This window comes from Brachyhypopomus gauderio, chromosome 17 (assembly GCF_052324685.1).
Source record: "Brachyhypopomus gauderio isolate BG-103 chromosome 17, BGAUD_0.2, whole genome shotgun sequence".
Classification (NCBI taxonomy): Eukaryota; Metazoa; Chordata; class Actinopteri; order Gymnotiformes; family Hypopomidae; genus Brachyhypopomus; species Brachyhypopomus gauderio.
Window position 1 is genome coordinate 3,928,217 of NC_135227.1, and position 16,368 is coordinate 3,944,584.

The 16,368-nt window shown below is 42.0% G+C and overlaps 1 protein-coding gene and 1 long non-coding RNA gene across 3 annotated transcripts; one reads left to right on the forward strand and one right to left on the reverse strand.

The window, feature by feature from the left end:
- Positions 1–5,270: 5,270 nt before the first annotated feature.
- gabrr2a (gamma-aminobutyric acid type A receptor subunit rho2a) lies at positions 5,271–16,065 on the forward strand. 2 transcript variants are annotated; one of them, XM_076978260.1, is made up of 9 exons: positions 5,271–5,625; positions 6,940–7,046; positions 10,233–10,300; positions 10,989–11,212; positions 12,163–12,245; positions 12,535–12,675; positions 12,970–13,057; positions 13,149–13,357; positions 15,034–16,065. In XM_076978260.1, exons 1-9 carry the CDS (start codon positions 5,504–5,506, stop codon positions 15,462–15,464), a joined length of 1,473 nt encoding a protein of 490 aa, XP_076834375.1. In that variant the 5' UTR covers positions 5,271–5,503; the 3' UTR covers positions 15,465–16,065. The 2 variants fall into 2 exon arrangements, with proteins under 2 accessions (XP_076834375.1, XP_076834376.1); XM_076978261.1 differs by having other exon boundaries at positions 5,275–5,625; positions 12,905–13,057.
- Positions 10,929–12,674, reverse strand: LOC143480518 (uncharacterized). The gene is made up of 3 exons (XR_013121843.1): positions 12,044–12,674; positions 11,782–11,938; positions 10,929–11,207 (listed from the first exon to the last, which is right to left on the reverse strand). It is a non-coding gene; the product is annotated as an uncharacterized LOC143480518 (long non-coding RNA).
- Positions 16,066–16,368: the final 303 nt, after the last annotated feature.

A 16,368-nucleotide genomic window follows, 5' to 3' on the forward strand; every position in this document is an offset into this window, starting at 1 on the left:
GCATGGAGTGTGGTGCCAGGAGTTTCTTCTTGTGTTGGGACAGCTTCTCTGATCTCGCTGGGCAGCTACCGCCCGTCTGAAGCTAGGCAGTGTCCAGTTAAACAGGTGTTACTACACCATGGTCCAGTTGCTCCACTGGGAATGTGGGCCTCAAGGAATCACCAACAGGTGGTTCAGTAACCTTACACCACAGAACAAAGACACTGCAAAAACTATTATATATTTATTATATTATATATTTATTTATTATATATTATTTCTAACACATGAGTGTTGTAAGACAGTAATTATTAACAACAAACTGAGGAGACTGCAGATGGATATTGTTGCCCTGCATGATACAAAACTGATGAAATGCATGATGAAAAACCTCCTTCTTCAGTTCTAGGAAGTCTCCAGAAGAGACCAAGCAGCATGGTGTTCCCTTGCCATCAAAATCAACCTAATTTGTCATCACTTAAGGGAACTGGGGGATTGCTCAGAATCCAGCTTTAAATAGTGGTTAATATCTCTAGTGCCTATGTGCCTACACTATTTACTTTGGCCAGTTTCTGTGCCAAAGTTAGCAGTTACACACCACAGTTGGCCATCCTGTTTACAACAGTTTAGAACAGGAAAGATGAATGAAAATAGCCAGGATATTTATGGACTATGTTGCCCACAAAAGCTCAGCATTACCAACACCTTTAGACATCAGGCTTCCCCGTAAAGTGCGGGGCCGTGTAGATTGTGACCCTGACCGTTCGAAATTTGCAAGATGAAACCTCAGCCAAAATGATTCTATTACTCTGGGGAGAAAGGAAGACTGTTCACTGACATTGGTGAGAAACAACATTTTATTCTACAAAATGTAACCCAGTTAATCCAAGCCTCAAAAGAAACCCAATGCTGACATTTGCAAGAGGGGAATTCCATGTACAGTACATTGTTGTCTGAAGATGATGAAGCCTCCTGATTTATTTGAAGCTTACTTTGCCAGTGGGCAGCGACGACTGGGTTCAAATCTGCTCTAAAATCCAGATATCTTGACACTTGAAGATGAGCTCAACAAGCATATTGCCAAAGCTTCTTCACACTTCACGACTAATAACTCCAGAAATGCAGGCACAGCTCTTATTGCACTTCATACAGACTGGACCACCGAAGCAGTGACCCACATGCTCCTAAATCCTGTATCTTCTCCCAGAACTCATGCTGAAGTATGTCGTCCGTTGCCTTTCCAAGTCCACATGTAGATGGGTTGGCATACTCCCATGATCCCTTACACAGAACAGACCACAACCTGGACAGAAGCCGCATGGTTCTTCCTGTAGCCTAGACTCCTCTATCAGGCGGATTATTTTCTCCTCTATCCCAGCGTAAGACTTGGTTCCTCTAGAGGTTTCTTCCTCATATTCATAGGGAGTTTTTCCTTACCACTATTGCCTTTGGCTTACTAGCTGGGGGCTTAGACCCGGACGTATGCAACTGTGCTTTGTGTAAACAGCACTATGCAAATAAAACTGAATTTAATTCAGCTTTTCCTGGGAGGCCATGGAAGTATCTAACTGTATCGGTGCAACATGGACCCTGTGATCAGAACATGAACAAGTGGCTCAACATATTCCACGAGCTCTGCCACAGGCACGTGCTCCACATGAAGAAGAAAGACAAGGCCTCCAGCAGCACAGTGAGCAACAACCTTTCCATGACGTCTGGGAAGAGGTGAACAGGATGGCCCCAGTTGCACTCTGGGAAAAATGTTTAAACATGACCCCCAGGGCCTCTCTATCAACATGAAGCCCCAGTAGTCACTCGCCTCAACACAGGTCTTGTGTCACACCCAGGAAGTGAAATCTTGCTGGGTGTGACACCATCCAGATGGAAGAAACAGAAGTTAGTAGAGCACCAAGTCCACGAGGCTTGACTGACCTCTTCTTCATACAGGGCAGTAGGGGTGTACAGCCATAGCAGTCAGTGCATGAATCAGCTCACTATGGGTGCAAATCTACAATCCCTCAGGACTGACCACTGCCCTTGACTACCTACTAGTATGAGTATGTCCATGTAAATGCAAATATATTTACCCCGTCATGCCTTTATAGACTAAAATGTGACCACAATTCATTTTGCCTTGACCATGAAAAATAAGACCACATTTAAGGAATTTTATTGTTCCATATTCCAGTTTTAAAACCTGAATGGAAATGATTCAATAATTTTATTCAAACTAAATTGTAAGAAAAAAAGAAAGGTGATTTAGGTGACTTTGAACGTGGTTGTTGGTGCCAGACGGGCTGGTCTCAGTATTTCAGAAACTGCTGATCTACAGGGATTTTCACACACGACCATCTTTACAGATAATGGTCTGAAAAAGACGAAAAATCCAGTGAGCAGCAGTTCTGTGGGTGCAAATGCCTTGTTGATGCCAGAGGTCAGATGAGAATGGCCAGACTGGTTCGAGCTGATAGAATGACAATAGTAACTCAAATAACCACTCTTTACAACTGAGGCATGCAGAAGAGCATCTCTAAATGCACAACACGTTGAACATTGAGGTGGATGGGCTACAGCAGCAGAAGACCAAACCAGGTGCCACTCCTGTCAGCTAAGAACAGGAAACTGAAGCTACATTTCACACAGGCTCACCAAAATTGGACAATAGAAGGTTGGAAAAACGTTTCCTGGTCTGATGAGTCTTGATTCCTGCTGTGGCATTCAGACAGTAGGGTCAGAATTTGGCATCAGCAACATGAAAGCATGGATCCATCCTGCCTTGTTCAACAGTCTTCAACGGTTCAGGCTGGTGATGGTGGTGCAATGGTGTGGGGGTTATTTTCCTGGAACACTTTGGGCCCATTAGTACCAATATCGTGTCAACACCCACAGCATACTTGAGTATTGTTGTTGACCATGTCCATATTTTTATGACCACAGTGGACCCATCTTCTGATGGCTACTTCCAGCAGGATAATGCGCCATGTCATAAAGCGCAAATCATGTCAGACTGGTTTCTTGAACACGACAATGAGTTCAAGGTGCTCGAATGGCCTCCACAGTCACCAGATCTCAATTCAATAGAGCACCTTTGGGATGTGGTGGAACGGGAGATTCACATCATGGATGTGCAGCCGACAAGTTTGTGCAGCCGACAACTTTGAGATGCTATCATGTCAATATGGACCAGACTTTCTGAGGAATGTTTCCTGTACCTTGTTAAATCTATGCCATGAAGGATTAAGTTAGTTCTGAAGGCAAAAGGTCCAACCCGGTACTAGCAAGGTGTATCTAACAAAGTGACCTGTGAGTGTATAAACCAGACATGGTTAGTCTTTCGTTTGTTTTTGTCATTTGTTTACAGGTGTCTTACTTTTAGGATTGCATAAATAGCTTAATGTTTTAATCTGCTATTTTCACTTTCAGGAATCATGGACATTGCTCCAATACATTTGTAACATTTTGGGTGGGTGAGGGGTAATTTCTTTGTAATGATCATGCTGGTAAGATTAATAATTTAGATTTCCATTTGTATACTAAAATAAGTCCTTCATGACTAGACCATCGATTTACATTCCTGTTCCTTCTGAGCTTGTCTGTAATTGACTATGTCACTCATGCTAACAAATAAATAGCGTTTAACTATGGGACTTGATTACTGGTTTAACTACCACTTCCTAAGTGCAACTTCCATAAGAATTCTTCTTCTACTCAATAATAAGAAACTGAGTTAAATATTAAGAATGAATGTTTCTGAATCTCTTGACCCGGGGTGTCGGTTCTCTTGGCGGTCCACCGCAGTTCCTGTGTGAATTAAGCACAACATAAGATTCAAGCCTTGTGGCTCTGCACAGCACTTCAGAAGCTCAAGGACTCTCTCTGAGGCAGTCTATTAGAGTGTCCGTGATCATGGTCACTGTCATTCATCCGGTGAGCTAGTGTGGCATCTCATATCCGCGTTCAGCGCCACAGTCTTGTAGATACGGTGTAAGCACAAAGCCTCTTTGGGACTATCAAGCCTCTTACATGACATCAGTTAAATTAAAAACAAATGAAACATGGGCACTGTATTTTTTTTAATGTTTGTATAATATTCCTAACGTTTTAGAGATAGCTTTGACCTTCATTACCATTTGCAATAAAGCTGCGCAAAAGTGTTCATGCACGCTCGGGCACCTCAACAAAGTGGTCAGATTTATCCTCCTGATTTCGTGGGGCTAACGTTTACATAACAGATCCTTCAGAGATGCTGGCGACACTCCAGCTCTGCAGTAGTCATGGGCCGGTTGCTTGGGCGTGGCCCGTGCTGATTTGCTGCGAAATCCCAGATAAGCTGAGTTTCAGCTTCTGCAGAGCTGCAGCTGGGGCCGTGTGGGCGTGCGAGGGAGGGGGAGGGCAACAAAACCATGTGCCATCTGATATGAATCGAGGCAAAGCCCCCCCCCGGACCCGCGGCACCCAGAGCATCCCAAATGCTTTGTTAACATCTCATCTTTCTGTGAAGATTTCACCTCTGGACATCGAGATATTGGTCGCCCTCTGGGTATGCAAAAGGCCAGAGATCACACACAATGTGCAGTTTAGCAGGAGAGTTGTCTTTCCTGTGTATGGTATTAAACGCACTAGAGTGTACTGTACATGTCTACAGCTAAGGACTGAAGAGGCAGGTTCCTGTTTTTCAGCAGTGATTTGTCATTTTGTAAGCAGTCTGCAAAATATTTTTCAGATGTGAGATGCAATGTCCTTCACTGTTAAAACAGTACTGGGAACAGCATATACAAAAACAGACATATTCAATGTTACATGGGAGTCAGTAATAGGTGACAGCAATTAACATCATATATTAATACGTTTTAAAAACGAGTCACATGGGCATGATCATAATAATTCGATACATGTATAAAATAGATGATTTATAATGATTTATATCTGATGTCTGATATAATTCAACTTCAAATGAGGATTTCTCAGCCAGATAAAAACTTTATAAAACATATATTCTTGAATAGTGAAAACCAGCTGAGCACAATTAGTTCATGAAGCAAAATAACAGAGCTTCGTGGAGACACTTTTGAACTCTGTTGTAATGTAGGCTGTAAATCTATTCAGTGTATGTTTGAGTAGTCTTTTTGTTGAAGAGGGGTAGAACAGACAGGATAACAATAACAGGCTCCAAAACGCAACAACTTGTGTCTTCTTAATCCTTTTTTTTCCCCAACTACAAATCATACAGAGAGCCTTCCTGATTCTTTGTGCTTACGACATGGTGTACGCGGTTTGAGCGCCTCCTTGCAGCTGCGCAGCCCATAACCAATGACATACAGGAGACGAGGCTGAGCGCAGACTGTATATTTAGCGGTGATATTTAAACCACAGGTGGATGGGGTTCTTCTAGCAAAGCAAGGTGCACCTTTTACAGCGCCCCGAATGGAACGATGCTGCCTTTAACTAGTCAGTGCACACATGGATTAAATCGGCTTTCAGAATACACCTGTGGATTTATTTGGCTTTTGGGGTTACACTCGTGATGCCTTATTTTAGACACTTGGTGATTTTAGTTATATGTCTGCTGCCTGTCAACGAATGCAGGAAGCATCGTGCACGAGAGAAAAGGTGGACGAGGTCCGTGGAGACCGAAAAACACGGGACGTGAGTGGTTTAATTGCCTTTTTCATTGTGAGTGAATTAAAAGTGATGTCGCCATGGTGGTCACTTAGTGAAGAAGCTCACACTCGGAAATGAGCTCACGTTGAATTAACCATAACTCCTATATCTTTTTGGAATAGTATTGGAAATTACTCCTGATAACGATCACGTTTGTGCATATTATAATGACGTTTGTGCATTATTATGGCGATTAAGATGCTGCACAACAGGAATAGTTCAAATATAATGATAGTTAAAATATATAAATGTAATTCTGAAACATCGAAATAGAATTTAACAGCTGTGACCACAGCTTTTGTGCTGGTGGTGTGAATATGGTGGAGTTGATGAAAGTGATGTCGGTGGTGCTGAGTTGAGCTGCAATAAAGTTACCAGTGTATCGTGGCAGTGGTGGTAATGTCGAAGGTGCGAGGATGGAGATCGGTATGAGGATGAGGATGATGGTGACGACAATGACGGCGACAACAGAGCGTGCAGCTAAAGATGGTGATGAAGTTAGGATGCAGTTGAGAAAGCACAATTCTAAGGCATTAGAATAAAACAGGAATGACCCGAATGTGTCCATCAGTATACTGTAATGAACCCTTAAGCCCTGCTGTCTTTTCGTGTGACTTCTCCCTTAATGAGGTCAAAGGCTAGGTCACAGTTGCAATGAGTCAGACAGCAGACACTGACTGTGAAGGCCACACGTGCCCGCTGCTCGTCACCCACCGTGATATAGCCACGTGCACCGGGAACGTTTCGTCCGTCCGTCAGCAATCACTAGCTGGGGAGGCACACGTGCACGTCTGTGCAGTAATGCGGTGTAAAGCTGTTCGCATGCATGAGTAACCTACTGCAGGCTGCAGCATCGGACAAATAATAAAATCGTACGTGAAAATAAGTTATTTGAGGCAAAAATCTTTTTATTTTATGTTGTGTTTATTTATGTTGTATTAAATTTGATCTAAATAATGGTAAATCGAAATGTCAGTGGGAAAATCAGAATCACAATAAAGATCATTCACTGGTCAGTAACTTGCTGTAAAATAACCAGCTAAGGAAATAAATTATATAACCTATAATTTTACTCAATATTCCAAGTATGTTTTAATATTATTGTATTGTACGGGCTGCTATAGTAAGTACAGTATAGTGTATTAAAGTGCTCATTAGACATAGCCTATGACATGGAACTACAGAATCAAGCACGTTTTGGAGTCCAATCAAAAATTTGTTTTACACATTAAAATCAGTCTAAAATCGTAGATTAAAACCAAGAGATCCCAGATTAAAGCCTATTTTGCACTTTTCCAGCTCTCTGATGAAGAAACCCCCAGATGTAACTAAGTCCAGAAAGCTGAAGACAGAACACCTGCTGAGGGTGGAGGACCACGACTTCACCATGCGACCAGCTTTTGGAGGTGAGATCATTATTTATCAGGCGCAGAACTGCTCCACTGGTGTCGTGTTTGAACTTTATCCCCTTTTACACTGTGTAATTACAGGATCAGAAACCTGTCAGAAAAACACACCCCTCTCAGAAGGGTCTACTGAGGAGGGCATCAACATGTTTTAGTATTTTTGAAATGATATAAAATGGCATCATGAAATAACTGAAGGAACACTTCTGAATATGACCTTGTTTACTCAAATAAATAATTACCCAGAATTTATCTAATACTTATGAGAAATGTGAAAACGACTTAAATAACTGCAGAAAGAATTGAATGAAGACCTATGCTCAGGGTATAGATGAACATACTCAGTGATTGGTTTAACATCTTTGAATATCGTGCTTCACAAAAACACAGCACATGTTCAATGATGTGATTTTTTACATTTCAAGGTAGCAAAGACACTAGACTTTGACTGAAGTCTTTTCACTTCAGAGTTTCTATGACAACCATGCCATAGTTCTCGTACCAGTCATCTCCTGAGATCAATTAAGGACCTTAATGTGAGGATCACTCCCAGTGCTGGTTAGCTTCAGTAGCTTTTCTCAGTATCCAGCTTTGATGATAAATTATTATATATATTATATATGATATGGCTTTTGGTGTTTTGTATGCTAATGGTCTATGCGGTTTGACAGTTCTGACTCGTTAAACCTTACAACAGCAGCACTGGAATACTGCACACAGGGAACAAACGGAAATGTGTTCTGGGTCTAACTTTGAGATTTAAAGATTGGTGCCTCCAGTGCTGACAAACATCTATAGTTCCTCCCCTAATTCAGTCAGCTCTAGTGGCTTTTTAAAACTCCCCGGCACTTTTCAAAGGCGGAAAAGAGTATTTTTATCTGTGTGCATGCGTAGAGATAAAAATACTCTTTTTCCAATTTTGTTTTTCTGCTCAGAATATATAACTAATGACAGTTCCTTGTGTAGATGCTGTTGTGCGTACGGTGACATGGCACACACCTTCGGCTGCAGGCCATACAGAAAGGGATTAAAATAGTTGGCACACATTCATACAAAATTCAGCCTGTCGATGAATTCACAGACCTCACAATATGATGGCATCCTCTGACTTCTGCTTTTCACCAGCCTGATTTCAGAAGACAGTTAAAGTGTTTCTAAGCCCCTTCTCTAGAAGAGGCAACACCTACCGTCTCTCAAAGTCTCTTTTTTGTGCTTTGACTGCCGCTCATTAGAGTAGCCGAGGTATAAAGCGTCACGCTCAACAAGAGTTGGGCTTTTTATATCAGAAAGCATTTGTTGTAGTTGGACTACAGCGCACACATAATCCCCAGACAGATAACCAGTGGTGCATTAAGCTTTTGGCTAATCCTGCAAAAGAGGAGCGTCTGGATTATTTAATGTATAGGTTGAGTATTGCCTTTTCTTTATAGATCATGTCATCGTGCTATGGATTTCATGATTCCGTGCATTATGCATGCAGGAGTTGTGGACATCACTAGATAGATCATAAAGTTGATATATAAAGTGTTTTTTCTGCAGTCCTAAAATAATAATAGTATTAATATTGGCTTTGTTAACTGCTAGAAAGGTATAACATTTCGCTGTCAGGAATCCAGCCAGGAAGCCTGTTGACTTGTATTGTCAGACAAACTATTCAAACCAATGAATTGCTTATGTCTATCCATTTACTCTAAATATTTTTTTTCTTTTGCTCCTGTTGTTGTTTACATGCTCCTGCGTGGACAGACCAAAGAGTGAATAAATTAGTACTAGTGTCACTCTGTCTCCATTGAAACCCCTGTCTGGTGGGACTCTGTGTGTATCCACTCAACGTGAGGCACTGCAACATCACTCCATCCCCACGTTAAAGATGTCTAGATAATGTCTTACAAGTTGTGAATATTTGCCATTTTCACAATTACAAATTGTCAGAGGGCTGAAATGTGCAAATGAGAATTCTAGCCTTTATGTTACATTTTGAGTACATATTTAATACATTTTAGTACATCTATTGCTGTGAGACTCCTGTGTAACCTTAGATATTCCTAATCGGTGTTCTGTGGGTGTTTTGATGAGTCAGGATATTCACATGAGCCATTATCATAAATAAAAAAAGGTCCTTAAAAATAAGGTCAGTTTTTATCCATTCAAGGTCACTCAGATGGTTTTACACACAGCCTAAAACCAGAGGGTGGATTATTTTGTGGTCATCAATTTCACCTAGGATTTGTGCTTCTCTTCAGATTCATTGCTCTAATATCAAGCCTCGGAGGCACATGACATGCAAATTGAGTGGTTTGTATGAGGGTAACAGTCTCCTGCTTCTCTCTCATGCTCCGCAAATTAATTGCAAGATTACATAACTCATCTCCATAAAATCAAGGGCTTCATATCCGACTTTGACTTAATTGCTGGGTAATGGATGGCAGAAATTACTGCTGTCTCAGTTGTGACTATCCAAAATAATTTAATTGATAATAGTCCTTTCTTCTCATAAGTGGTAACTGCTTGTTAGATGGTGAGTAATCATGCCTAGCAAGGACCTGTTTGTTGCAGTATCTTTGTGAGCACTGAGTTTAATCTGCCATTTACCATCTTCAATAATCTGGTCAGATTATGTCAGATTCAGGGTGATATTTTGAAAATCTCGTCTTTCCAGGATTCCTTCATCATCCGTGTCCATATGCACATGTTAACGCACAGCATTTAACCACAGAGATTGAGCTTTTGACTGACAGCGCTGTCTATCTAATCCCAGAGAGGGCAGGTGCTTCTGTGTGCTATCGAGTGCCCACCCAGAGAGATACAGGGTGAGATATCAAAGGTGTGGTTCCAGATGGGTGATCAGTGAACTAGGCTGTTCCCTGGAGAAGCCGCACAGCTCAGAGACCCTCAGATGGCAATGGAAGCAGAGTGTGTCGAGATCTGAAAAGGCACAGATCTAGATTCTAATATGAACGCTCTTTTAATGTGCATCCTGCTAATTATGGCCAATTGTGGCCACGGTCAGTGGCCTAAATTAGACACATGAACCCACACACACACACATACACTTTTAAATTATATATTACACTATATTTTTTTAGGAAGTGATACAATATTAATTTCGATCAATAACAACAATGTTGTAACAGCACTGAAAGTGAATTCTAGCCGACTGGATGTTTTGTTTATCGTTTATCAAAGGTCCTGCTATTCCGGTTGGGGTTGATGTGCAAGTTGAAAGCTTGGACAGTATTTCAGAAGTAGACATGGTAGGTTCAGCCACACACTTATGTTTTACATTGCAAAACTCAATCTGAAAAGCACCCAGACGTCCTTTGTGAATATGAAACATATCCCAATGTTAAATTTAAGATGTTTAATTTTCTTATGATCACATTGGAGATTCTGTTGCTTGTTGCCTTGCTGGTTGATTGGATTATGCAGCATATAGGGCGACCCAGCAGATGTTTGAGAGCAGACTCTGAGTCCTTGGTGAGGGCTTGGTGAGGGTGTACGCTTGAGTTTGACTATGCTGTTTCTCACAAACAATAATGATATACGACAGCCATGTAACCTATATGCATTTTTCATCCTTATTGGATTTCGTGTGGATGAAAACTCTGTGTGATGTGACAGAAAGACTAAGGGCCTTTCCCTCCACATAATTACAGCAAACTGCAAATGTTTATGGTTACATAACACGCTGGAAGAATAGGGGTCACAACCTGCTTTAGGGATTTAGAATAGCATTCGTGTGGAGGATGAAGAGTTGCATTCACTGCCTGGCCAAGCACCTACTGTATAAGAGTCTATAAAACGATGACATATGATGATCGTTAATTTATCTTTAATGCCATGTCATTAATGCTCCATGCCTTCATTGTCAATACGGATGGTGTGTGCTGTGGTGTGTGGTGACATTCTGACGTGTTAAAGCCTTCTGCTGTCGTTGTGTAGGACTTCACCATGACCTTGTACCTTAGACACTACTGGAAGGACGAGCGCTTGTCTTTTGCCAGCACCACGAACAAGAGCATGACGTTCGACGGCCGCCTGGTGAAGAAGATCTGGGTGCCTGACGTCTTTTTTGTGCACTCTAAGAGGTCCTTCATCCATGACACGACCACGGACAACATCATGCTGAGAGTATACCCGGATGGCCATGTTCTCTACAGCCTAAGGTGAGGGGGGAAAAGGCTCTGATTTTAGTGAGGTACTTATCATGTCATGAAAATGCATGTCAATATCTGCTCTGTTAACTATGTTGAAATGTCATTAGTAAATTAAGAATGAAAGGAATCCTGCATGCAATGAAACCAGTTAAATATATTAACTGGTTTTGTAAGGATAGCAAAGTAAATGTGATATTTTGATTGGTGTGCTATGGTGTACTAACTGTAGGAAAGGTGACAACAACATGAAGGTTGAACCATAGTTCCAATATCCACTATGAACTTATGCGCTAAAACTACCTGAGAGAACTTTTAAACCACATATAGGGGATCTGAGCGTTCATTCGGGGCGTTTAGGAAAGCCATTTGTAAATTATTACGCAGCTCTAGCATTGCTTTAAAGATCGCTCTGGTAATCTTTGTCCTGTGAAAAGGCGAGGTATGTCCTGCAGCACTGGGTCCCTATTACATTTACATACTACTGTAGCTTTAAAATTAGAATTCCACTGCTGGTTCCCAGTGTGTATTTTTCCCCTCCGTGTCTATGGTGATGTGTGTGAAGAATTAGGCCAGTCTACCTGGGTGCAGGGTGGAGCTGAAGGATAGCACCAGGTTCAAAGTCAGATTCCACAGCGCTTGTGCTAGCTGCGGGGAGATTGTCATTATTGATGGTCCCGGCCTATATTTAGCTGCGAGTAAAAGGTGGACGTTGCGGCCCATGGCACGGGCTTACAGCTTTTCCCAGAGAGCAGATCAGAAAAATAACAGAGAGTGGTTGCAGCTGGATGAATAATACATGAGCAGAGCATTTTTTTTTTTGCCATTTTACTCACACTTTACCTTTGATTGCATCCTTTTGCATCAGTTGCGTCCGACTGCTCCTTGAATGTGCAGGGATTATCTTGGTTTGAAGAGTTACCTTCGACCTCTCTGGTGTGTGTTGTGTTCCTGTAACTCAGGGTGACGGTTACTGCTGCCTGCAACATGGACCTCAGTCGCTTTCCTTTGGACACCCAGACCTGTTCTCTAGAGCTGGAAAGCTGTAAGCTCTGTGTTCTCACTGTGCTGCCCAAGAGGCATTCATAAGATAAAGCATACGGTTCTGATAAGGACCGTGTCACAGTAGTCCAGTAGTCTCTGTGTGCATTATTTACCTCTGCTTATGTATAATTAGCTTTATGTGCATGTGGATTTTACAGAGCATGCACAAATTAGCTGCTCTCTTTGGATCAGTCACTTTAAATATCAGATTGGGAGGGTTAACAACAATTTGCTGCAAATTTGATGATGGATCTGGTGATTACATCAGTCTTTACGTTCCCGCCCCTCAGATGCTTACACGGATGAAGATCTGATGCTGTACTGGAAGAACGGAGATGAGTCTCTGAGCACGGACGAGCGGATATCCCTCTCACAGTTCCTCATCCAGAAGTTTCACACTACCTCGCGGCTGGCCTTCTACAGCAGCACAGGTACACTGGAGCCCATGTTCCGTAGCGACCCGATCACTGGAGCCCATGTTCCGTAGCGACCCGATCACTGGAGCCCATGTTCCGTAGCGACCCGATCACTGGAGCCCATGTTCCGTAGCGACCCGATCACTGGAGCCCATGTTCTGTAGCGACCATGGAGGTTTTCTCCAGGGTTTTGGGGCAGATGTCCGAGGTGCTCTGAATCCGTGCGTTTGCTGCGTCTCCTTAGGCTGGTACAACCGTCTGTACATCAACTTCACCCTGCGGAGACACATCTTCTTCTTCCTGCTGCAGACCTACTTCCCCGCCACGCTCATGGTCATGCTCTCCTGGGTCTCCTTCTGGATCGACCGCAGGGCCGTGCCAGCCAGAGTCTCCCTGGGTGAGGTCTCGGGCGCTGGGTAACGATAGCGGGCGGGAGGGGGGGTGGCTCTGCCGTTATGTTAACTGCGTGTGTTGACGTCATCACACAGGCATCACCACCGTGCTCACCATGTCCACCATCATCACGGGAGTGAACGCCTCTATGCCGCGGGTGTCCTACATCAAAGCCGTGGACATTTACCTGTGGGTCAGCTTCGTGTTCGTCTTCCTTTCTGTGCTGGAGTACGCGGCGGTGAACTACCTTTCTACAGTGCAGGACAGGAGAGAGCGCAAACTGCGGGACAGAGTCAGATCGCAGGTAATGGCTAATAAAATCAAATAAAACACCCCCTCCTTCCCTTATTACTTTTAGTACTTTTTTGTGTGTCCTTTTTGCATTATATATATATATAGAGTGAGAGAAAGAGTGAGTGAGAGGGAGAGACAGAAAGAGAGAGGGAGAGAGAGAGAGAGAGAGAGAAAGAGTGGGTGAGAGGGAGAGAGAAAAAGATAGAGAGAGAGAGAAAGAGAGAGGGAGAGAGAGAGAGAGCATATAAATACATATGGAATGCCAGTACTGGCTATAATATCAAATCAAAGCACACTGTGCACACTGTAGAGGAGGACCTTGCACTAGGCGTCAGCGTTTCCTTATTTCAAACAGAAAGCGTCAGTCCAAAGAGCAGCGCCAAAGACAGACGCAGCTCAAGAAACCAGAACCAGAGAGCAAAGGTACAATATGGCAGGCAAAATGGTGGTTACAAAGGCAAAAGGAGATCAAAACCACCGGAGAGACGGGTAGACACAAACCCGCTCAGCGTGCTCAGCTTAGGGAGACACAATAATTCCCTTTGAAGAAGCAGAGGAGAAGAGATTAAATAAGGCAGCTAAATGGTAATAACAGGTGAAAGATGTTAGAAGTCAGGAGACAATGAAGGAGGTGGGTGTAGTTGGTTGCTACATCCAGGAGCATGATGATGTGTATATATATATATATATATATATATATATATATATATATATATATATATATATATATATATATATATATAGACACACACACACACACACACACATACACACACTCTGTGTTAGCATGAAGGAGGCATATATTGACCAATTTTTACTCAGTACTGGGAATAAGGCAGCTAAATGGTAATAACAGGTGAAAGATGTTAGAAGTCAGGAGACAATGAAGGAGGTGGGTGTAGTTGGTTGCTACATCCAGGAGCATGATGATGTGTATATATATATATATATATATATATATATATATATATATATATATATATATATATATATATATATATATATATAGACACACACACACACACACACACATACACACACTCTGTGTTAGCATGAAGGAGGCATATATTGACCAATTTTTACTCAGTACTGGGAATAGCCCAAGGACAAGGAGCAGTTTTCTTAGAATAGGCCAAGATTACATAATTGTGGGCAGACAAACTGTATTGAAAGTAATTAATGCTCCAATTTCTATGACACACTTCATTGTTAATCTGAGTACATTGCCACATTCACTGAGAGTGCCCTGTGTCACTTTTGGCCTGTATCTGGATTAGTGTCATATATCCACATAATCCATTAGTGCTGTATTAGTCTAGAATTATTATATGTATCAGTTTAGAATATATAGATGTATTAGTCTAGAATTAAGATAGCCACTGAGCATTTTGAGACACCATTTTCCATATTTCATCTGAAATTTGTAAATATATATATTTATATTCCTGGCCACGTGGCCACCGGCAGTGTTCTAAAACTGCTTTTCATGTAAGAATAGAGAAGTTTTGTGAAACACCTGTGAAACAAGGAACAGCATTATTATTAGATGATGGTGGTGAGTAACTTCAGTAAATTATCCAGCTAACAGCTGCTGGCTGTAATGTTGACCTTACTGTAATATATAGCTTTTTCCCCCTCCGTTACCACCGTGACCTCTGACCTTGTTGTGTCCCCTGTCTGCTTAAGTCTCTGCCCTGCTCCTGTGGCCTGTCGCACACGAGGACCATGATCCTGGACGGCATGTACAGCGACGCCGACGCCAACAGCCTGGCCGGCTACACCGAGGCCCCCACGGTGGTGGAGGAGGAGGTGGAGAAGCAGGAGCACATGGTGGTGCACCTGTCCGTCAGCAACGCCTCCACCACCACCAAGAAGAAGGGCATCCGCCACTTCAGCATTATCCAGAACACCCACGTCATCGACAAGTACTCACGCCTCATCTTCCCAGGATCCTACATTTTTTTCAACCTCATATACTGGTCGGTGTACTGCTGATACCCACAATGCTTTGGTGTTTGGGAACCGACCTCGCTCTCACCCAGGCCGTCTCTTTCACGTCAACGTTTGGGTGTTTGTGGTCTGTCTTGTGTGAGACCGAGCTGCCGTCACCCCTCTGAGATTTCACTCTTAAAGCTGTAAAGAGGAGAATTTAATTTATTTTCAGTGGCTGTTTGTGGCCTTGTTGGATGGATCACTCGTTGGAGAATAATTTTTCAAATGCGTGTTTGTTTAGCATGTGTGCAATTTATTGTTAGTATTGAAACTGAATAAAATAAAGATATGAAACGCTGTTGGCATTTTTATTGAGGTTGTCTGCTAAACCCATTATTGAGATTTACTTCATTAAAGACTTTTTTTGAGTAGTAATTAAAGAATAAGTATTTGGATCCCTACATACATACATAAAGTAGGGACACTTTATTGTGCATATATGTGTATTTATTTACAGGTGACACTTTTCTTAATTGAATGTTTGAAATAAACGAAAGGTTCCTTACTTTGTTACATGACTAACTGACTACATGACTATACATCACTATACAGTATGTTAGTGTGGTATGTGCTGGCTGACTGCAGTTTTACCATATTTACAATTGTTTTCTAACTGCGTTATATTCAACATTAAATACTCAAGGGTATTGGTTTTATTAACATTTTCTTGATTTTCTCATGTTTGGTGTTGTGTGTGATTTAAATGCCTCTTTCAGTAGACCTTCATTGAGGGGGGTGTCTGCAGAGCATTCTGGAATGATCAATAAAGCTATATTGTCATGAATCTTTCTGCAACATATTCAATAATGCAAACAATAACTAACGTAGCTAGGTTATTTGTTTTTCTAAATGTATGTAAGCTTATTTGGAAATGCCACTTTAGTTTGACAGCAATAGGCTACAGTGACAAACTTCTCCAGTGCTAGTTCGACATAGAAACTACTGAGTACAGTAGGGAGAACAACACCAAGTTTAGGGCAAAACTTTTCCAGTTTTTCAGAGGCATGTTCTTTTAAAACAGAACTATTT